Here is a 24,911-nt window from a genome sequence, read left to right on the forward strand (position 1 = left end):
TTCACAAACACACTCATCACAACACATTAATAATGGTTACCTTGTGTCTTGAATAACAAGTTTCCCTTCACAACTCCTTTTTTACCACTATCTTTGTCAATATAATCTACATAATTATTTCACAATACTATATATTAATTTTACATTAAAATAAATAACTTTAATTTAAAGAATTAGAAAGTCTTAGATCTATAATCTATATTAATACTAATTTAAGATTTATGCCTCATTTAACTTCCCAAATTCTTTTTCTAAAATTCTCGTACCCTAATAAACTATTTTTTTTATCCTCAAATCACTTTTAGTATCACAATTTCATCCTTCTATATTCTAAAAATTCGTCCAAAAATAAATTAAAAATTTTAAAATTATCCTGAAACCTCAAATCACCTTTCTATAACCTCAAAAATACCTATTCATACTTAAATAAATATTTAATAATCAGAGGTTTATCCCTACATCTCAGATTCCACATAAATTCAACCATATAGATCTAGATTTTAACTCAAAAATTCTTAAACATGAGTTTTAACCTCAAGAAAATATTTTATAATATTTATTATATCCCTAAGAGTTTTAACCTATATTTTTAATCCATCATATCATCAGATTAACTATCCTATAGAAAAATCCTAATCAAAATATTTACTCTATTCTACAAAATAATTATATCACTAGAAAGCTAATATTATTTAAAAAATAAATATAAAATTAATTTTGTAATTACATAAATTTTTAAATGCTAATCTAAACAGGAAAGTTAGAACATACCTGAAGAAAAAGAAAATAATCCCCCCTTGCGAGAAAACACCGAGCAACGTGAGAGGAAGAGAGAAAAATAATATATAAATGGGATTGTGAGTCCCAAAATTATATTAAAAAAAACTATAGGTTTGAATTTAATTATTCAAACCTTTGGGCCAAAAGTTGCAATTTCTTCTAAATTGCATCTTAGCCTCTCATGCTTCCTAATGCACACACCCCCTCCTTTTTATATATTAAGGCACCTCTTCTCTTTCCTCATCTAACCAATGTGGGACTTAGAAACAACAACCTTCCACCCCTCCTTTTTTTTTGTTCCTTCTACCTTCTCTTTTTTTTTAACACACACATAAAAAAAATTATTTATGTATTATATCTTAACTAAATATTGCTTATGTGGTTTTAAATTTAAATTTTTAAATTCATAATTAAATACCTAATCATAATATTATTTCTAAATAACCTCAAATAATATAAATTCCTATTATTATCATTTTTTCTCAAAACCTAAATTTCACAATTTCTTTATTATATAAAAATCAGGATGTTACATCTGTCAATATAAAGAAGATGAAGGGCTTAGTGTAAGGATGACACATCATCAAAATGTAGCATTCATGATGAAACTTGGGTGGGTCTGATTAATCAAAGAGATATTTTATGGGTTAAGTTTATGAGAGAAAAATATAGATGTGGTAGTGATATGATAGCTAAAGTTCAAGCTTGAAGAGGCGGTTCAAGAGCATGGCGAGGCATTCAAGAAGCATAAGAAGAAACTATAAAGAGAGTTGTGTGGTAGGTTGGACATGGCACAACTGTGAAGTTTTGGAAAGATTGTTGGTTTCCTTATCATGAGCCATTATTGCACTATGCCTTAAAACTAGTTCTTGAAGTAGTTTGTGAGGAAACAATTAACCAATACCTATCACCTTAAGTAGATTGTAATAGGGCAGAGTTTGTAGAATATCTCCCTAAAAATGTACTTAATGAAATTTATAGAGTTTTAGGGAGAGATAAAGGTGATATGTTGAGACAAAGGTGATCCAATAAAGGTGGATTCTTTGCAAAATCTGCTTATAGAAGATTATGCTTGAATATGGAGATGACATGTAAACATTTGCGAAGAGAAGCATGGAAGGCCCCAATCCCACAAAGAAACAAAATCTTCCTTTGGTTATGTTCAAGAGGACGGCTGATGACCAACTCTCTGGGTATTGCGAGAGGACTTTAATATATAAGTCATTTTTAGCATTTTCACTAGAATAAAAAAAAATCTTAAACCATGTTAATTCTGTCTAAATTCAATGAGTTTTTAATTTAATTTATCCCTATTAAATATACATGTTTTAAAAATAAAATACTTTAACATTTAATAACTTTTCAACATTTAATGGGGGTAAAAAGGTAAAAATTGACACAAATTATTGAGGTATCTTATAAGTAAGACCAAAATAAAAACTCTATCTACCTTAGTGCCCTATAAATAGGACCAGGTGAGTACTCCATCTGTTTTTGAATATAAAAAAATTATCATGTGTCTCTTTGTTTTTTGATAACATAAAATTTAGGCGAGTTAAGTTTTGAGTTAATTAAGGCCAAGGCATGCTTCTGTGTCTCTTTGTTTTTATTTATGAGTAAAACCATAAATTTCTAAAAGCATTTATTAGATTTTTCTTAAATTATTTCTCATAAAGTCAATGTTTATTTTCACAATACAAATTTGTTTCATTAATTATATGGATAATTTAGTCCAAATTTTTTAATTTCAAACATAATTATTATATTTAACTAATTTTTTTAAACAATGTGAATTGGCTCTTTTCTCTTGTATTTGAAATCGGATGGAGTATATAACAATCCAAAAATTTTAAACTACCTCCTTTTGTTTTGTATAAAAGTCACTTCAAGCGTTTTTACTAGAATAAAAAAACTTTAAACCTCATTAATTATATCTAAAAATTTAATAATTTTTTAACTTTACTCATATTAAATATATATATACATTAAAACTAAAATATTCTAACATTTAATAACATTTTTAACATTTAATATAAATAAAAGAGTAAAAATGGATATTAAAATCATTGAGATGTTTTATAAATAGGATCAAAACAAATAGTCTATTTATCCTATAAAAAGGATTAGAGGAGTATAACCAATATAAGCATGATGAACTGATGAAGGGAGGAATTCATCTTCAAAATCTCTTCATTTTTTGAAAGCAAAGTTGAAGTGAAAACATATGAGTCTCATATCTTATATTCCTCTTAATTTCCTTTCTCTTTTATTTTTTCTTTCTTTAACCTTAGGGTAAAATGTAATTGTTCTTCCACTTTTCTCCCATGCCAAACGTAGTATTAGTAGTCATTTCTCTTTACTTGATGTATTGTTCTTATTTGTACTTTTTTTTTTGACATGTTGAAATTAAACCATATCATCCACTATCCTGAGAAGGAATCTGGGTTTTTTGTTTGCTCCACCCGCAAACTAATCTGAACTATGCTTTAGAGAGACTTTATGATGATATAGGTACCTATGAAAAGTTCCTTGGAGGCTGCACTCCCCAAGGATTGAACACATGATCCCAAGAAATGCTGACCAAGCTCCAACTATTGTGGCTAAGTGCCCATTGGTAGTTCTTACTTGTACTCTAACAATCTAAAATGACAAAATAATTATAATTTATAAGATGCTTATAATTAATAATTAAGAAAATAAAATCATTGAGAATGAAGTTAAATGTTTTGTCTTTCTCATAATTTCTTTTCCAACTATGAATAAAGCAAAGGATGGATCTAAAAACAAATGTTAAAATTCACTTGACAAATTATATATACTGATTATGTATGATGAAAATGATTGAAAATTTTTATTGTTCAATTAATACACTCTTCATTTAAAAATGTATTATATTTTTTAAAGAATTTAATATTAAAAAATATAAAATATTTTTAATCTTTTGAGGTGTAATAATTATCTTTTTTTAAAAAAATATTCTTGTTGATAAATATTTTTATATTTATTATAAGATGTTTAATAAGGATAAATATAAAAAAATAGAGTTAATTTAAAAATAAGTAATTACTTATTAAAAAATAACATTTAATTAAAAATATTTTATATTTTTTAATGAAAAGAGTATTATTTTTTTATAGTAAAAAGTAAGTAATAAATTTTTCAGGCACCAAAAAAAAAAAGAGGGATTAATTCTCGGGCGTCCCTTGTGAGGTCGAAGGGTCAGTTTTCGACGTCAGCCACTTACATGTCTCCACATCAGCTTCCACTGACGCCCCAGGCGCCAGATTATTCCCCAAGGTTCCCTCCCCTGATTCCCGTCTTCTCATGTAACTTCCGCGGCTAGCATTCCTATTATTAAATAGAATTAATGTGATATTTTAAATGTAATGTGCGAGCCTTGTGAGCAGTGGCGGAGGAAGGGGAAACTGACAAACGTCATCGCCTCCCTATTCTTTTTTTTTTTTTTTAAATGTTATATTATATAAATGTTATATATTTTCGATCTTTTTAAAATTTATAAAAATTTTATATTATATATATTTTTTAATTTTAATTTTTTTATTTTTAAATCCTGATTCCACCCCTGCTTGTGAGTAATTCTTCTTATTAAATATTCACCCATTTTTATTTACAAGACAGAGATAAAATAAATTTTTTATAAATCATATTATTAATTTTTATTACAACTTTATATTTTCACACTTATTAAATATTTATGATAATAGTTGTTCACAGTTGAAAGTATTTTATATTAATAAAATGTAATGTATTTTAAAAATAAAATATGAATATAACTCTAAGATATTTTCATTTTTTATTTTAAAAACAAAATATAAATCAATTTTAAAAATATTAAATCCAATTACCAACTCAAGTGATTTTTTTATTATTTTGTTTTTTAAAAACAGGAATAATTTTTGAAAATAGAAGCCTAATAAATTATCCAATCTTACATAACTTCTAGTTCTAATTAACTTATTGGAACCATAAGAAATATAATTAAATTATTGATATTCTCATGAAAAAAATTTCTTAATTTTCTCTTATTAAATATATCATCTTTTAAGTAAAATTAGAATAAAGTAATTAATGATTTATATTTTATGCAAAATTACTTATAAAAAGGACTGTAAATCTTTTTAAAAAGTGGCATGAATGTAAAGGCATAGCTTACATGGTGGAAGCATTGATTTGCCAACTTGGCTCCTTTTTCTTTTTCACCGTGCTCCTTTAATTTTATTTGTAAATTACTTTTAGTATGTTTTTTTTATAATTAAGGAAAACGTTTAAACTCATCAATTCTAAAATTTAATACGTTTTAAATTTATTTCTATTAATAATATATATATATATATATATATTTAATAACATGTTTTTTATTAATATTTATTGACAATAAAAAAAATTTATGATAAAAATTTAATACATAATTTATAAATAAGATTAAAAAAAATTTTCACCCTACCCTCTAAGTGGAGGTGGATGGATGGAGTATATGATTATCATATTCAACCTGATTAGATAACTAAGTCGAAGTCATTGTCATTTGTTCTTGGCAGACAACATCATCGTGATCCGCTGCGAGGCCTCTTCTTTAATCCCCCGCATGCTACATGCTTCTCATTAAGTCAACTTCGCCCCTTCTTCTTTGACCATGCACTCCTTCAATGACCACCTTTCTCTTTGATCTCGAGGGCAAAGGAATGTGCCCCTTTCGTTGTTTAAATATAGCACCATCAATTTGTAATTTTCGTCAATCTATGAAGTACCAATATTTTAAATTACTTCATGTATCTATATTAATATCGTACACGTCAATACTTTTTTGATATGTATCCATGTAGTGTCAAAATATTATTTTTTTAATTTAAAAAAAAATTAATTTTTGATATGTATCCAATTTTTTTTCAAGTATTAGTTGATATTTTAAAGCAATATTTCAAGGCTATTTTTAAAAAACTAAATTTTATTAAATATTGTGATATTTATTTATTTTTGTTTATAATATATTTCTGTGATTTCTTTTTAATGTCAAAAATTAGATTTTCCTAAAAAAAGTTTTATATATAATAAAAGGATAAAAATTACATTTTTTAATTATAAAAATGTAGGAATATAATCTTTTAACAGGTAAATCCTAAATAAGGAACTATTAGTAGAGACTAGGCGGTAAACAATTAGGTAGAGATGGAATAAAAATATAATTCATAATTATATTTTATTTAATATTACTATAATTAAAGAATGTATACTAGGCTAAATATTTTTAAAATTGAAATTATATTTTTAATGTTTTATAATTTTTTTATAAATATATTTGCATATATTTTCATCTTTTATATTTTTAAAAATAAAAATATACGTATCTGATACGCATATGGTGGTCAACTATTTTTTCAATTAATGAGGTTTTAGACTTGGGAGACCTGATTGAATTGGCCTCTTGCACTCCCCAGCTGCGAGCGATACAAGTAGATCCGGACCGGACCGTCTAACTTATAGGATAAGATTAAGATTTGCTCCTTCTTTCCCATTTTACCACACAAACAATCGCGTTCCTGAGTCAGCACCCCGCCGCGCGTTCATCTCCCCCCCCCCCCCCCTCCAGGCTGCAATAAGGCTGTGCAAAAATCTTTTAATCCCATCTAACTCAATTTAAATCGAGAGGATTCTGTTCAGTTTTTATAAATATTAATTTTTTAGGATTAAAAAAAATTAAAAAAACTCAGACTATTTTTTCAAATTAGACTGGATAGAAGATTAAGTATATGGATCATTTGATTTAATCCGATCCTATTAATTTATTTAATATAATTATAATTAATTTATTTTTGACAAATACTTTAAGTGTAATTAATTTTAAAGAGATGATTGCATGAAGATTTATTAAGTTTGTTTTTAAATTGTCATTGTAATATAGTGTTATTGAAGTTTATTAAGTGTTTTTTATTGAAGTTATAAATTTAAATTATTTGAACTATAACTAGAATTTTTTTCTTGTTGTTGGAAATTATTTTGAAGTTATTATAATTATAAGTAATTTTATTTTTTTAATTGAATTTGTTAGATTGAAATAGATTATTGCCTCTCATAAAGAAAATGGAAAAAAAAATTAAGTGAACACTAGATTTATAGGACTGGTCTCCCAATCTTATAGATCAAATCTAATTCTATTAATATTTGAGTTATCACTGAACAATACTAGACTACACGTCTAGTCTAATTTTTTTTATAAAAGAAACTAAATTTCGAGTTAGATTGAAATACAATATCATCTAGAGTTTCGCGCAACCCTACACTACACCGTCTCGTGTTTCACAATTTTTTTTTTTGAATGAGGTTTTCACTTTTATCAATCCTGAATATGCTTACTACTATTTAACTAACAAAATTTAATAAATACATTATTTCCTTAATTATATTTTTTCGATTTCATAAAATTATTATCCTTGTTATTGCTATCGAGTTTGGGCAAGGCACTACTTATAAACCAAAATAGTTGTTATTATTATTATTTAAATGAAAAGTTATATCATGTTGCTATTTTAAAATTTTTAACTGGATAAAAAGCCCGGTGAACGCCTATGATGTTTTTCTGTTGAGTCTATGCGTCCCGGCATCAACGTAAACCCCGTGAACAGCAAGTTTTTCCCTATAAATGTGCTCACACATATCCTCCGTCTTTCACGATCAAGCCATTTTCACAGTTGCATGTAGAAGCGCGAGCACCCCGATAGATCCCCACGCCAATCTCCCTTTCTGCTCTTTTCTTTTTTGCCTCCGCTCATCTTTTGTTTGAATTCATGCCTGTCTTTCCTTGTCCTCCATTCAATGGTAATGGATCAGGGTGACCAGGACGGTGCAGGTAGAGTACCCGATACGTTGTCAATGCCTCAGAGTCGTCAACAGAGCCAGAAGCTCAAAGTGTACTGTGAAGTTCTTCGTCGCCTCAAGAATTCCAGCAACGACGAGGCTATACAGCCTGACTTCGATCATCAACTTTGGGCTCACTTCAACCGCCTCCCAACACGGTCCCTACATTTACCCAACCGACCCCCCTCTTGCTCATTTTTTCCCCTTCTGTGCTCGAAATTGTTGTCTGTAGCTGATGCTTTCGCGTTTATGCAAATTCCTTTAACCAGTTTCTTGATTTCACATATTTCTTGTTTAATTTTCCTCTCATTTTCAAATAAATGCTGCGCTTTTTTTCTATCCTCCTCCTCCTCCTCCTCCTCCTTTCTTTTCTTTTCATATAGTTCTCCTTCTGAAGATGTTGGAAGTAGATTGGTTTCGCTTCCAGTGTCAACTTGCCTTCATTTAAGAGAAAAGATTAATGGCACTCAATGACCGGTTGCTTATTCTTATCGTTTTCACTTCACTTTCTTCAATGAGATTCGATAGTTGAATTTGTATCCTGTTGTTTTTGGCTCTCTAAATTCACAGCCTAGTTGTTGTGATTCATTTTCATTAGTATGAGACCGTTGATTAGGCCTCTTTCTTGCATTCTTTTTGTCATGCATTGCAGATATGCGTTGGATGTTAATGTGGAAAGGGCGGCAGATGTTCTCACGCACAAGAGATTGCTGCGTTTGGCTCATGACCCTGCTCATAGGCCTGCAATTGAAGTTCGCCTAGTCCAGGTGGGTTGGTTTGGTTAATTATAGCTGACCCAGCTATATACGCACATCCTTACACTTCTTAGCTGAGTAAGTTTTATTATGAATTATAAAACCTCAGATTTGTTTTCTATTTCATCTGTATGGAGTGAGCCATTTTTTTGCCACATGCTAATTTCTGTATAACTATGGAAGCAATTTACCATACAGAATTCACAATCTTGTTGAACTGTTATCATTTCCTGCTGAAATATATTGGGACATTTAGTAGTGAAAGGATTCCTTATACTTGGAGCCACAATTAATCGGAATTAAACTTCTTAGCTGTAGGTGGTAACAATGAAAATTGCAATTTACAATTACTTAGGTATGATTGTAGCATTAGCATGGCCATGATGTTTCTCTGCATCACTGGTCGAATAAGTTAAATGGCTTGTTTGAATTTTATATCGCCTTCATACAGAATTGAGTATTGTGCATCATAAACATACATTTACACTTGCACTGACATAAGTGCAAACATCTCTCATCTGCATTAGTCATTTTTATGTCTCATCCACAGGGAGCAAAAATAACCTGCATTTCTTCAGTTGAATTGCTGCTGAATTGTCATCAAAATCCTTAATTAGTGGAGAATTTTTCTTTTCCTTTAAAAAAAAAAAGTTAGTCTCAGGCTTCTATCAGAAAAAATGTTAGTCTTATATTCGCTTTCCATACTGTGCACTTATATATTTTTCCTCATTCCACACGGGCAATACCATTTTTGGGTTGGGCTCATCGTACAGATTTATCCCATATCTGATGGAAATTCCGCTGACTCCATCCATCCAGATGTACCTAGGGAAGAAGCTTGTCAAACCTCTCCAAATTACCCAAGGAGACTGAGGTATTAGTTTCTTCTTCTTCTCTTCCTCTTTTCCTAAAAATCCAGTGAAATTTTTCAAGTAGATTTTCATAAAACTCCAGTTATTCTCATAAAGCTCTAATTGTTATCTTCTTTAGTGTTTGTTTGTTTCGTGGTTGTAATTAGCATTTGTATATTTATTGATTCCAGTGTTCATCCTCCTCCTGCTTTTGGTTCTTCTCCTAATCTTGAAGCCCTGGCACTTGAAGCTGATAAATCTGAAGACGAGGAACACTCTGTGCATGGCAGTGCTAAATATTCTCAGTAAGCTTCTTGAGTTCTTGTCTTAGGCTAAGGGAAAACTTAATTGAACCCTGTCCTAGATTATATATGCTTTGCCCTTCACATGGTCACATTTCTGGAGATGTAACTTAATAGCTTTTTTGCAACTTTTACAATATATTGTTTTGAGTTGTACAATAAGCTTTGAAATGCTTGAGGTGCTGAAGATTATAAATCATCTGCTGGTCCTGTAATGAAGTTTACATATTTTCGAAGGCCAAAGTACAGGAACGGTACAAATTTTAGAACTTATTCTATATATGCCTAACTAAACCTATATCAATGTTTGAGCTGCTCTAGTTCATTTCCATTATATATTTGTGATAGTATTTAATTATATTTTAGATTTGATTGAAATATACCCATATTTCAATGACAATGATATAGGCCCATGCATGAAATCACTTTCTCTACAGATGACAAGCCAAAGCTTCTGAGTCAGGTATGATAAAGTTCTAATAAAATTAGTCTATATGAGAAAATATGCAACTTCTTGTTGATGGTTGCCACAGCACAAGTTCACTGCAACAGGCACTTAACGCAGCTTCTATTGCTAGACTCATACCCTACTTATTTAAACTTGCATTAGACCAATTTTTTATCCTAAGTAATCAATGGGAGCTTATATCATATTTTGTATTATAATTTCACGGTTTTCATTCCATCATGCAGTTGACTTCTTTGCTTGCTGAAGTTGGTTTAAACATCAGAGAGGCACATGCCTTTTCCACTACTGATGGTTACTCACTAGACGTGTTTGTTGTTGATGGATGGCCCTATGAGGTATGTTGGTGATCCTTTCATAATTAATTGGTTAAATCAGTTGATATATATGTGGAATTGAAAAGAAAATATTTCTCATTGGTACTGAATATTGGAATGCAACTAGGTATATATACAATAGGGTGGAGAGACAATACTAATAATGACTAATAACTACTAATAAAGACTAATAAAGCCTAAGGATATTTACAACAGTTGCAATATCTTTACAATAAATGTCTAATATTTCCATACTCCCCTTTAAGTTGGATCATAGAATGCTAATTATGTCCAACTTGCTTATGCAATTCTCAATTGTAGGTCTAAGTAACCCTTCAGTTAAAACATTAGTAGAGCGCTACTTTGTTGGCAAATACGTCAAACATAAAATTCCTTCTTCTACTTTTTTCTAATGAAGTGTCGGTCTATCTCAACATGTTTAAATCTATCATGTTATACTGGATTTAAGGCCATGTTTATGGCGGCCTTATTATCACAATATAGCTTCAATGGTGAGCTTGCTCCCACCTGTATTTCATTCAAGACTCGTTTCAGCCACAACTCTTTTACTATTCCTTGAGCCAAAGCTCTTAATTCAAATTCAACATTGCTTCTTGAAACAACTTGTTGCTTCTAGCTTCTCCATGTAACTAAATTTTCTCATACAAATGAACAATAACCAGAGGTTGATCTTTGATCTTTATAGGTTCCACCCTAACTTGCATCAGTGTAAACTTCAATGGATCTCTGCTCATGTTTTCTAAAGAATAAGCCCTTACTAGGAGTGCCTTTCAAGTATCTCAAAATCCTGTACGCTGCTTCCATATGAATCTTCATTGGACAACTCATATTGACTGGCTACACTAATAGCAAATGCTATATCTGGCCTCGTATGAGAGAGATATATCAACTTTCTAATGAGGTTCTAATATCTCTCCTTGTCAGCTGCTTCTTCCTTTTCTTTGGCTTCCTCCTCTTCTTCTTCACCTTCCTTAGGCTTCTTCTTTGGTTTCTTGATTTCAACAAGGGTTTCAATAGGTTTGCAGCCCAACATACCTATCTCCATTGGGAGATCAAGTGTATATTTTCTCTAAGAAACATAGATTCCTCTTCTTGACCTTGCAACTTCCATCCTCAGAAAGTATTTTAGCTTTTTAAGATCCTTGACTTCAAATTCCTTGCCAAGGGCACTCTTTACTCTTTTTATCTCCTCAAAATGATCTCTAGTGAGTATTATGTCATCAATATAGGCAATAAGGATATATTTCTTACTTCTCTCAACCTTAACAAACATTGTATGGTCCAAAAGAGCTTGCTTGTAACCTTTAGACTTTAGGGCTCTCAAAAACTTATCAAACCAAGCCCTTGGAGATTGTTGCAAGCTATATATATATATATATAGACTTTTTTAGTTTACAGACTTGATTTTCTTTGCCTTTATCAACCCTCAAAGGTGGAGTCATACAGACTTCTTCCTTTAACTCTCTATTCAGAAATGCATTTTTTATGTCAAGTTGATGAAGAGGCCTCTTAAGATTAACTGTTACAAACAATAAGACTCTGTTCAGTTTTGCCACTAGAGCAAATGTTTTTTCATAGTCTAAACTATATGTTTGGGTATACCCCCTTGCAACCAAACGTGCTTTCAATTTGTCAAGGCCTCTATTAGCTTTATTTTTTGGGGTAAACACCCACTTACAACTCATTGTCTTCTTTCCTTTGGGTAGTTGAATAAGTTCCCATGTTTCATTCTTTTCTAAGGCCCTTATTTCTTCTATGACAACACTCCGCCATTCATAAATGCTTAAGGCTTCTTATATAGTCTCAAGTACTTTTGCCTTATCAAGATTAGTAACAAAAGCTCGATATTAAAGAGAAAGTGCATTGTATGAGACAAACCTCTCTATCAGATAAAAAGTACATGAACGAGGTTTCTTCCTTAAAGCAATAGGAAGTTTAAGATCAGTAGATTCACTTACTTGTTCTATACCATCTAGCTTTAGTTTTTCAAGAGTTGTCCCAAATTCTAAATCTCTATGAGTTTTTACTTCAATAGCTACCTCTAGTTCTGACTCTCTTGGTGCTTCAGGTATAAGTTGCTTACTGTCTTTCAATTTTCTTTTCCAAGTGTAAGCTGATAGTTCTCCTTTTTGTGGTTTTTCTGCATCTCTCCTTGTCTGCTTGTGCTCCTTAGGTTGTGACATAAGAGGAGATGAAGGTAAAGGCTCAGATGAAGGTAATGACTCAAGGGTTGGTAGTAATAATGGCTCAATATTCACCAGTTCTCTATTTGGTTCTTGATCTCAAGTCTGAGATTCTCCTATGCTCTCTTCCTGAATTGAAGAATCAGCATAAAATGGAGTAGTTTCATGAAAGGTGATATCAAGGCTAACAAAAGTGTGTTTTAAAGTAGGGTTGAAGCATTTGTATCCTTTTTGAGTAGCAAAATAGCCAACGAATATGCATTTGATTGCTTGAGGTTCAAGTTTGGTGTATTGGTGGTTATAGAAAAAGGCTGTGCAACCAAACACATGAAGTGAAGATTGGTTTCAATATAGGATGTAGAGAAAATACTTTGTAACTTTTGGAGAGGAGATTCAAAGGATAAGATTCGATTGGATATACGGCTGATGAGGTAGGTTGCAGTCAAAATAGCATTCCCCCCAATAGAACTTAGGCACATTGTAGGTAAACATGAGTGCTCTAGCAATATCAAGTATATGATGATTTTTCCTTTTCGCAACCCCATTTTATTAGGGCGTACGGGCACAAGAACTAGTATGGACAATACCATACATTTGGAGGAAAGTATTCAAAGATGGGTTAAAGTACTCAGTGTCATTGTCAGTGTGTAAGATTTGAATTGTGGTACTAAATTGAGTTTTGATCATGTTGAAGAAATTTATCTTGTTTTGCAAAAGGTCAACCCAACAAACATGAGTGTGATCATCAATAAAGGAAATAAACCATGTTGCTTTAGTATGATTGGGTGTACGAGATGGTCCCCAAGAGTCACTATGAATAGTTGTGAAAGGCTTAGTGGGTGGGTATTTGACTCTCGAAAAGGATGTTTGATGGTGTTTGGCAAGTTCACACACTTCACAATGAATGTCATTGATATTTAGGGTTGGACATAAAGTTGGGAGCAATCATTGAAGGTGATGAAAGTCAGGATGACCCATTCTCTTATGCTACAATATAAAATCATTAACTTTAGAGATAGGTATAGAATTACCAACAATCGGTGAGTTACCCACTTAAGTGGTGACTTCAAAGTAATAGAGCCCTTCATACTCCTTAACACTTCTAATTGTCACTCCAAATGACAAATCCTGAAACACACAATGGGATGGGAGGAATTTAGTGTAACAACTTGATCGTTTGGTCAATTGACTAATTAAAAGAAGTTATAATCAAGTTTCGGCACATGAAGTATAAATTCCAACACTATGGAATCAAAAATTTGAATACTCCCTTTTCCCGCTAGTGGTGCTAAGGAGCCATCTGCAATCTTGACTTTAATATTCCTAGCACATGGGGTATAAGTGGTCAATAACTTATCAAAACATGTCATATAGTCAGAGGCTCTTGAATTAACAATCTAGACTATGATGTTGCGCGATGTCTTTGAAGCCTGAAGAAATGTTCCTCTTTTAACCACAAAACACTCTAGAACCATATTTTTCCACTGATGCTAGAGACCCATATTTGGTCACCATCATCATAGTACTTATGAGAGTCCAAATAACCATTCCTAAGGCTTCCCATGAGATGAAATGCATATATAAGAAAGGAACCAACAGACGCATCTGACTGGTACTCTAAAATTCTTCAAACAAAAGCCTAAATGTATTATAGAGACAACAAAAAATCAAAAATAGAGTACCAACTATAGGAATCTATGGGATCTTGCTAGAAATCTTGTTTCATCATTGGAAAGATGAGTAATAGTCTGAACAGAGATAGGACGCACCCCCATGTGCCAACTAAGCAGTTTTGGCGTTGAATCTTGAGGTGGCGCATGTAGGCCACACACGCTGTCAACACAACGACCTTCAGGGATTGCACTGACCACTCCTAAGGTGGTGGTGGTGATGGCCAATAAGGCCTCAATCATCATGCTCATAACTCCCTTAGGCCCTGTTTGGTAGGAAGGAATGAAAGGTTGGGCTTGGGATTGGTACTGGAAAATGACTAATTTCATGTGTTTGGTATCAGGGATTAGGTCTAACTTGGGATTGCTTAAACCCACTTATGTGGGATTACTCAAACCCACTCCCTACATGGTATTGGAAAATCAGTCCCAGGTTTGGAAATTTTGAGGACAAAATTATCCTTGTTTATTATAATTTTCGAACAAAAGTGTCCTTGTAGAAGCTCATCATTATCACAGCCATGTAGCATTCTTCTCTATTTTTTTCCTTTGTTGATCTCATCACAAGCACTCGTCTGAGTCATCTCCATCAGTCGGACTCCACCATCGCACGACGTCACAAACATTCATCCTTAGAGGAGAAAGTGATTGCGGCAAATGGGCAAAGAGTGAGAGTGAATGAAGAAGCACACTTTGCCCTCTTTTCAAACCAAGTGACCCTGACGCCCCTTTCATTTGTCGACTTCATCCTCTCATCTGTTGACACCGATGCCAGATCTGAAGGGAGAAGGAGATCAAAGATGAGAGATCGAATAAGGCTTTATCGCATGAGTGATGGATGGGAGATGTAGTTGTAAAGGTTTTTTAAAAAAAGAACAAGTGGTATTATAGTTTTTTTTATAATTTATATTTAATTATAAAGTAACGTAAAAGAAAGCATTCCTTATAAATATTACTCCATACCAAACACGATTTTAAAACCTCATTCCCATCCTCAATCCCAATCTCAATCCTAGTCCCAATCTCAGTCTCAATTCCAATCCCTTTAAATTGAGATCTGCATACCAAGCAAGGCCTTAGGGTAGAGAACACTCTGCCTCACAAAACCATGACCTAAAAACCCTAATGTTGATTTCGAATCTTTTGCTCTAATATCACGTGGAATTGAGAAGAAAATATTTCTCATTTGTATTGAATATTGGAATAGAACTAGGTATTTATACAATAAGGTGGAGAGACAATACTAATAATGACTAATAACTACTAATAAAGACTAATAACCTAGGGATATTTACAACAGTAGCAATATCTTTACGATAAATGTCTAATATTTCCACAATATATTTATAAATATTTTGGCCAAAGGTGATATATGTGTGTGTGTGTATAAATAAAACATAAATCAAAATTACCAATTATGCCCAAAGTTTATGTGTTGTACTTATATGTTAAATGGATGTGATAATTTCTGAAAATAATAGTTTTAAATTCCAAATTTAGCAAATTCTAAACTGTCATAATTCATAAACAATGATCTTTACAAGAACATGTTTGGCAAGCGAGGTCCTGGAATGCGATATACTACTTATGTTACTGTTTTCCATCACTTTTACTCTTTTAATACCATTTAACCTGACTAAAAGTTCAATTTATGGGGGCACTGCTTGACAAACTTCATGTTGAAACAGGAAACACAGCAGCTTAAAGAAGCTTTGGAAAAAGAAGTAATGTTGATTGAGGTAGGTCGGGCACATTTTTATGTTCATATAGATGACTACTTAACAAATATCTAGTGTGTGAAATCTTTAATAGTTTCTGTCAGGTAGTTTGCATTTATTTTATCCCTCCTGTATTTTAGTTTTTGTTGTCTTCTATGATGTATGACAGTTATTTTGTACTTGGGTTTGTTTTTAGAGGCACGCGTTTCCTATTCAACAATCAGAATTTTATGTTGCTAAGACTGATCGAATGGGAATGAAATGTGAAGAAGCTTATTTGGTGATACCAAACGATGGGTCAGATGTTTGGGAAATAGAGCCTAAACATTTGAAATATGGAAATAAAATTGCATCTGGGTCATTTGGTGAACTGTGAGTACTCTAGAAATACTTGTCTTCCTTTTTGATAGTTTACTAAATTTTTTTATGCCATTTCAGATATTGTTACATTCTTCAAGTAACCAACTCTTTTGTTTAAAACAGATTTAGAGGTACATATTGTAGTCAAGATGTGGCCATTAAAGTTCTCAAGGCTGAGAATTTAAGTTCAGATTGGAAGAAGGAGTTTGCCCAGGAAGTTTATATCATGAGGTTAGTTGTGTTAGATTTTTTAACTGGATCATTGAGATCTTTCTGCCAGTTTACAGAGTTTAAGCAATTTTGCAACTGAGTGAGAAAGCTACTTCTTGAAACAACTCTTTGCTTTTGGCTTCTCCATGTAACTAAATTTCCCCATATAAATAAACAATAGCCAGAGGTTAACCTTTGATCTTTATAGTTTCCACTACAACTCGCATCAATGTAAACTTTGATGGATCTTTACTCATGTTTTCTAAACAATAAGCCTCTACCAGGAGTACCTTTTAGATATCTCAAAATCCTGCATATTGCTTCCATGTGACTCTTCATTGGATAGCTTATATATTGACTGGCTATACTAACGGCAAAGGCTATATCTGGCCTTATATGAGAGAGATATATCAGTTTTCCAACTAGCTTATGATATCTCTCCTTACCAGCTGCTTCTTCCGTTTCTTTCGTTTCCTCCTCTTCTTTTCACCTTTCTTGTTTACCTTAGGCTTCTTTTTTGGCTTCTTGACCTCAATAAGAGTTTTAATAGGTCTGCAGCCCAACATACCTATCTTCGTCAGAAGATCAATTATATATTTTCTTTGAGAAACATAGATCCCTCTTCTTAACCTAGCAACTTCCATCTTAAGATCCTTGACCTCAAATTCCTTACCAAGGGTAGCCTTCACTCTCTCTATATCCTCAAGGTGATCTCTAGTGAGTATTATGTCATTGACATAGATAATACGAATACATTTCTTGCTTCCTTCAACCTTAATAAACATTGTATGATCCGACAAGGCTTACTTGTAACCTTTAGACTTTAGGACTCTTTAGAACCTGCCAAACCAAGCTCTTGGTGACTGTTTCAAGCCATATATAGACTTGTTCAATTTATAAACTTGATTGTCCCTATCTTTATAGAACTCAAGAAGTAGAGTCATATAGATTTTTCCTTCAACTCGCCATTCAAAAAAGCATTTTTTATGTCAAGCTGATGAAGCCGCTGCTTAAGGTTAGCTTCTACAGACAATAAGACTCTAATAGTATTTAATTTTGCCACCAAAGCAAAAGTTTCTTTATAGTCTAGACTATATGTCTAAGTAAACCCCCTTACAACCAAGTTTGCTTTCAACTTGTTAAGGGCACCATTAGCCTTGTATTTTAAGGTGAATACCCACTTACAACTCATTGCTTTCTTTCCTTTGGGTAACCGAACAAGTTCCCATGTCCTATTCTTAGGGCCTTTATCTCTTCTGTGACAGTACTTCACCATTCCTGGATGCTTAGGGCCTCTTGTATAGTCTCAGGTACTTTCACCTTATCAAATATTAGTAACAAAAGCTTGATATTAAGGAGAAAGTGTGTTGTATGAAACAAACCTCTCTATTGGGTGAAAAGTATATGAGCGAGGTTGCTTCCTCACAATAATAGGAAGACCAAGATCAATAGATTCACTTACTTGTTCTGTACCATCTAGCTTTGGGGTCCTAGGAATTACCCCAACGTCTATGTCACCATGAGTTTCTGCGTTAGGAACTATCTCTGGTTCAAACTTTCTTAGTGCTTCAGGTACAAGTTGCTCATTGTTTTTTAATTTCTTTTTTTGAGTGTAAACAAATAACTCTCCCTTTTGTGGTTTTTCTACATCTTCCCCTGCTTGCATGTGGTCTTCATGTTGTGACATAAGAGGAGATGGTGGTGTGGTTAGGGTAGGTGAGAGTAATAGTTCAAGGGTTGGTAGTGGTAATAATGGCTCATTTGGTGTAAACCATGGCTCAGGAAGTACCAGTTCTTCATTAGGTTCTTGTCCCCAAGTTTGAAATTCACCTATGTTCTCCCCTTAAATCAAAGGATTAGGATAGAAAGGCATGTCCTCATGAAAGGTGATATCAAGATTAACAAATGTATGTTTTGAGATAGGATCAAAGCATCGATATCCTTTCTGGGTAGTAGAATAGCCAAGAAAGATGCATTTTGTAGCTTGAGGGTCAAGTTTAGTATTTTGATGGTTATGGACAAAGGCTATGCAACTAAACACACGAAGTGGAAGATTAGTTTCAATATGATATGTGGACAAAACATTTTGTAATCTGTGATGAGGGGTTTCAAAGGATAAGATTCGAGTAGGCATATAGTTGATTACGTAGGTTGTGGTCAAAACGGCATCCCCTTAATAAAACTTGGGCATATTGCAAGTAAACATGAGGGCTCTAGCAACATCAAGGATATGATGATTTTTCCTTTCGACAACCCCATTTTGTTGGGGGTGTATGGGCACAAGAACTAGTATGAATAATTTCATGCATTTGGAGGAAAGTATTCAATGATTGGTTAAAGTACTCAGTGCCATTGTTGGTGTATAAAACTTGGATGGTGGTGTTGAATTGAGTTTTGATCATGTTGAAGAAAGTCATGAACATGGATGTAACCTCAGACTTGTTTCTTAAAAGATAAACCCAACAGACACGAATGTGGTCATCAATGAAGGAAGTGCATTATGTTATTTTAGTACAATTGAGAATACAAGATGGTCCCTATAAGTTACTATGAATGGTTGTGAACAGTTTTGTAGGTGTGTAGGGGACTCCAAGAAAGGAAGATCTATGGTGTTTGGCAAGTTCATATACTTCACACTGAAGATCATAAACATTCATATTTAGGCATAGAATTGCAAATAAATGCTGAAGGAAAAGAAAATTAGGATAACCCATCCTCTTATGCCACAATATAAAATGATTAACTTTAGAGGTAGATGCAAAGTTACCAACAATTAGTGAATTACCCACTTGAGTGGGGACTTCTAAATAGTAGAGCCCCTCATACTCTTAGGCACTTTCGATTGTCACTTCAGATGATAGGTCCTGAAATACACAATGGGAAGGGAGGAATTTAGTATAACAATGTGACTGCTTGGTCAACTAACTGATGGAAAGGAAATTACAATCAAGTTTAGGAACATGGGGAATAGATTCCAGCATTATCGAGTTAGAAATACCAATACTCCCTTTTCCTGCTATAGGTGCCAAGGAACTATCTATAACCTTTACTTTAACATTCCTAGCACACAAGGTGTAAGTGAAAAACAACTTATGACAATTAGTCATATGGTCAGAGGATCCAAAATAAAAAATCCATAGAGATGTATTCTGTGTGGTTTTTAAGGCTTGAAGGAAGGTACACTTTTTAGCCACTAACATAGAGGACACAGACTGTGATATGTATCCCACAATGACAGCATCAATTGGAGGCCGAAGTACCCTCTGTATGCTAAAATATAGAGACACATAAAAGATATAGTTGAGAGCCACCACAAACAGAACTGTAGAATTAGCAAAGGGGAACTAAGGGTTAAGTCACTAAGAAATAGCCACGGTGACACAGAACAGCACTGGACGAGACACCCAAGACTTGAGGACTTCGAAATAAGGCTCTTGAGACTTAGGTAATGGGTGGATCTGGCCAAAAACACCAAGTCGAGTGCAACTGAAGGTGTTGCCGCTTGCCCAGGTTGTCTACGCGCCTGCATGTGCCACCTGGCTGCAACTGTTGCAGAATCTTCAGGTGGTGCATGTGGGCTCCACGTGTCGGTGATCATCACCAAATTTTTGGGTTTCGCCGATCGCACCTTAGGGAGTCGTCCTATGCTGGCGGTGAGAGTCAGGAAGGCCTCCACCGTGATTGACACGTACTGCCAGCGTAACAGATGTGTTGCCATGCGACCCAACTACCTAGAAAACCAAGAAAATTTTTGTGAACCCTACTTGCTTTGGTACCATGTGGAAATTGAAAGAAATATATTTCTTATCCATACTAAAATATGTGTTACAATCAGTGTATACACAATGTTGTGAGACAAAGTAATAAATGCTAATAACTCCTAATAATCAACAATAATCCCTAATAATTAGGCTAGAATATTTACAATAAATTCAGATATTCCCACACATACTCAAATTGGAGTGTATAATTATGTCATTCATGATGCACACAATTTGGTAAAGGTTTTCGTCTGAGTAGAAGTAAGACGGAATATTTATATTGTAAATTTGGTAAAGGACTATTCGAAAATAATTTGGAAGTGAAATTGGGAGATCAAATTATACCTCAAGTGGAAAAGTTTAGATATTTGGGAGCCATTATTCAAAATGATGGCGAAATCAGTGGAGATATTTCACATAAAATTCAAGCTGGGTGGTTTAATTGGAGAAAAGCTAAAGGAGTTATTTGTGACCGTAAGGTGCCTAATAAACTTAAAGGAAAGTTTTATCGTACTGCTATCAGACCGGCAATGTTATATAGTAGTGAATGCTGGGCTCTAACGGGACAGCAAGAGCATAAAGTTGGAGTAGCAGAGATGAGAATGTTACGATGGATGTGCGGACATACACGTAAAGATAAAATTCGAAATGAGCACATACGTGAAAAAGTGAGGGTGGCACCTATTGAGGAAAAAATGGTAGAAAATCGGTTGAGATGGTTTGGGCATGTACAAAGAAGACCAAGGGAGGCACCAGTGAGAAGAGTGGAACATATAACTTTGAGTCCAATTAAGAGAGGTAGAGGAAGGCCTAAGAGAACACTCTTGGAAGTTGTTGAACGTGATCTCTTAATTAATAATATTTCTAAAAGCTTAATAAATGATAGAGCACAATGGCGTTTTGCAATCCATGTAGCTGACCCCACCTAGTGGGATAAAGGCTTGTTGTTGTTGTTGTTGTTATGATGCACACAATTAGAAATCATGCTATGACTAGTTAATCCTAATCCATTTGCCATGAAATAGAAACCTATGAAACAATAATATCCATACTAGTATAATGTGTGTGTGTGTGTGTGTGGACTTTTTGTTTCTTTCCCATGGGTTTCTTTCTCAATTTAAAATACTCCATCCGGTCTTAAATGTAGAAGCAAGTTGAGGAGTTTGTTTTTTGGTTCGAAATGTAAGACCTCAATCTCCTTTGTCTTTCACATTTATTATTTTTTTCCTACACTACCTTCATTGATTACACATTTTTTATGGAAACCAAAAAATGTTTGCAGAGGGTGGTTTTCAATGTAATTGATTAAAAAGAGTGGTATTTTAGGGAAACAAATACACGATATTGACAAAAAACTAACTAAACTCATTTCCTTAATCTATGTGAATTAGCTAACTAGCTCCTATATTGAGGACCAAAGGGAGTAGTAAATTAAGAAACTAATTCAATTGACCCTGCTTAGAATCTCTGGCATGCTAAGAGATGCATGCAGAATCTGGTGGATCAATATTCTATTATTGGGAGGGAATGTACAGTGCAGAAACTGATTTTAGTTTTTTTTTTCTTGTTTTTACACTTATACCTTATTAGACTTAGTGCTCGAACTTGCAGAAAGGTTAGGCACAAGAATGTTGTGCAATTTATTGGAGCATGTACAAAGCCACCACACTTTTGCATAATAACAGGTGAAATTTAGTGGCGTGCATAATTTAGAATAAAATAACTTAACAGAACTGTGTATCTTTAGTGATTGTTTCTTATTTTGATGTCAGAATTTATGTGTGGTGGAAGTGTGTATGACTATTTGCATAAGCAGAAGGGCGTTTTCAAATTTCCAACCCTGCTCAAAGTAGCGATTGATGTTTCCAAGGGAATGAACTACTTGCACCAGAATGATATTATCCATAGAGATTTGAAGGCTGCTAATCTCTTGATGGATGAAAATCATGTACGGGGCTTCTTTAACTTGTCTTTCTTATCCTTTTCTTTATCTCTCTCATAACCTTCTGTGTATGGCTAACTATAATCAATAACATAATACATGGGGAAGACTAAAGTCCTGTATGTTTTGCCTTACAGGTTGTCAAGGTTGCTGATTTCGGTGTAGCTAGAGTGAAAGATCAATCCGGAGTTATGACAGCAGAAACTGGCACATACCGATGGATGGCACCTGAGGTATAATATATTCTCATTTTTTCTTCAGACTGAGTTTAATCCCCCCCACCACCAAAAGGAAAAAAGGCAGTTATTGGGGGGTGACCAATTGTGACTGTCAATAATAGAAAAAATGCATAAAAGTTATTTATCTCTTAGCTATTAGTGTCCACTTGGATTCTCATAACAATATCACAGAACTACCATGAAGGTCCTTTTGAATTTTTCCTGAAGGGGAAAGCTTTTCCATCTACATGATGCAAGCATCAAACACTAACAGATATCGCCGGACATTCTTTTCTCTATTAGAAAAAATTTACATTTCATATTTTTCTGCATTGAAGCATAATAATTAGGCCATACATTCAATGTTGAGGAAAGCAGTGAAGCAATGCCTAAAACAAAGCACTGTGTAACCAACTTTACAGTAACATTTTTACTAGAAGGAAAAAAAGTATGGGCAACTGAGTGGTTCTTTTACTATTATATATCATTTTCTCTGGTTTACAGGCCTGATGCTTCCCCATTGTTGCATGCTCGATTTGTTCAGAATTTGATCAAAGAAAATTCAATGCTCAAGAAATCATCATTTAGTTTGAGTCTTTTGGTTGCAAATGCAAAATAGTGGAAGGATTCCTGCGGCATAATATATTTTAGAATAACCATAATGGTTTGAAGTAGGAGGAGAAATAGGTAGACAATGTGCACATTTCGCTTGGTAGTTTTAGGGGTTCCCATACTATTTGTCTGGTGACGAAATAATGGAAGATAGCTAATCCTGACATCTTTTCTTAACCCGGTTTATTTGCTTTGAAGGTTGTAGAACACAAACCATACGATCAAAAGGCTGATGTGTTTAGTTTTGGAGTAGTTTTATGGGAATTGCTCACTGGAAAGGTATTTCTTAGTACTGGATTTTCAAAATATTCTTTCCTATCATTTATTTATTATTCATTGGTTTTGTTTTTGCTCTTTTCTTGGCAGCTTCCATATGAATATTTGACCCCACTACAGGCAGCAATAGGAGTGGTTCAAAAGGTAACTCTCATTGCTGAATAGAATTAGCTACCAGATTATGTTTTCTTACTTTTGCTACAACTACTTTTCTGGATTCGTTAAATAAATTGGTGTGCCTGATTGACTGGAATATATAATTGTGGATGATGACTGTTTGTTACCCGCACTTTACATGGATTTCAGGGCCTACGACCCACGATCCCCAAGAACACTCATCCAAAATTTATTGAGCTTCTTGAGAGGTGTTGGCAGCAAGATCCAACATTAAGGCCTGATTTCTCTGAAGTTATTGAGATCCTGCAGGAATTAGCTAACGAGGTATAAGATGGCTACTGTAGCTTGATGATATATTCTTGTTATCGTTTTTTTTTTCCACTTAATTCTTTTTTGTTAGCGAGGATTAAGATTGTATGTATTTAATGTGATACATATTAAAGTATAACACTTGTGAAAATCTGCAAATATTTTAGCAAGCTGGGAATCATGGAGAGGAGAAGCGAAGGGAGAGATCTGCAGGATTTTTTTCTGCCCTCAGACGAGGCCGAGGTCATCACTGAAAAGTAGGAGAATGGACGATGTTCGTAGTGTAGATTCTATTCACTCTCTAGATTGAGATGTACATTCTCTTGAGATCATGGTATTGCTTTTTCACTAGATTTCCTCACTTTTTAGAATTTAAAAAAGAAACGTCAATTTCTTCTCATATTAACATGCAATGAGTGTGGGCAACCAAAAAAAAAAAAAAAATACAGTGAATATATGTATGTAAATTTCAATTCCATGAGCAACTCGCCTAGGGCATAACGGCATTCCAGAAAGAGGTGTCCGTGTCAGGAACCTGAGATATGTAAGCGACCCCCCACAATGATGTCATTTATACAATCGAATCTTTTTACAGATTTCTGATGTTTATACCAGTTGAACTGTTCCTTGAATCAAACATGCTGGAAGTGGAGCCAAGGTGTATCCTTGACGCCGACATACTTTTGCCTGATGTGGCTATTGGCCACCTTCCACATGGCAGTTTCATTCAGTACATAGTTACTGGACTAGCAAATTGCAATTTATGGGATTTTCATTCACACGCCTTTGGACGAAGACTGTACTAATTAGTGGTTTGGCGACTGCTGTCTAGTGAGTAGGGTCTTGGATCCCGTGCCAGCATGCCTCTGAAACTTTGCGTGCATTGGCCTAGCAAGTTGCATCCACTCAACCACGTAAAGCAAATAGGATAACTATCATATCGGCAGTAACATGCATTCAAGCATCTCCCTTCCCTCCAAAAAAGAAACAAGAACCCACAAATATATATATATATATATATATATATATATATATAACGTGACGTTCTTTGAATTGGTTGTTCCATTACTTGGTCATTGCTTCTCAACGCGTTGGGTGATTTCGAACAACTAAAGATTATTTTGTAAAATTAGAAAAATCAGAATGATATATAAAAATCAAATAAATTAA

At 33.6% G+C, this 24,911-nt stretch overlaps 1 protein-coding gene across 2 annotated transcripts; it reads left to right on the forward strand.

The window, feature by feature from the left end:
* Positions 1–7,389: 7,389 nt before the first annotated feature.
* LOC129292865 (serine/threonine-protein kinase STY46-like) lies at positions 7,390–24,718 on the forward strand. 2 transcript variants are annotated; one of them, XR_008589020.1, is made up of 17 exons: positions 7,390–7,811; positions 8,306–8,420; positions 9,182–9,282; positions 9,451–9,564; positions 9,970–10,024; positions 10,255–10,365; positions 15,907–15,957; positions 16,133–16,308; positions 16,420–16,527; positions 21,879–21,952; positions 22,040–22,215; positions 22,347–22,442; positions 23,238–23,318; positions 23,406–23,459; positions 23,622–23,756; positions 23,909–24,075; positions 24,337–24,718. XR_008589020.1 is itself a non-coding variant. In XM_054930532.1 (16 exons), exons 1-16 carry the CDS (start codon positions 7,612–7,614, stop codon positions 23,993–23,995), a joined length of 1,734 nt encoding a protein of 577 aa, XP_054786507.1. In that variant the 5' UTR covers positions 7,390–7,611; the 3' UTR covers positions 23,996–24,335. The 2 variants fall into 2 exon arrangements, 1 of the variants encoding a protein (XP_054786507.1); XM_054930532.1 differs by lacking the exon at positions 24,337–24,718 and having other exon boundaries at positions 23,909–24,335.
* The last annotated feature ends 193 nt before the right edge of the window (positions 24,719–24,911 follow it).

Source organism: Prosopis cineraria, unplaced genomic scaffold (genome assembly GCF_029017545.1).
Source record: "Prosopis cineraria cultivar Desert tree isolate PC_DT_omini unplaced genomic scaffold, ASM2901754v1 PC14, whole genome shotgun sequence".
Lineage (NCBI taxonomy): Eukaryota > Viridiplantae > Streptophyta > Magnoliopsida > Fabales > Fabaceae > Prosopis > Prosopis cineraria.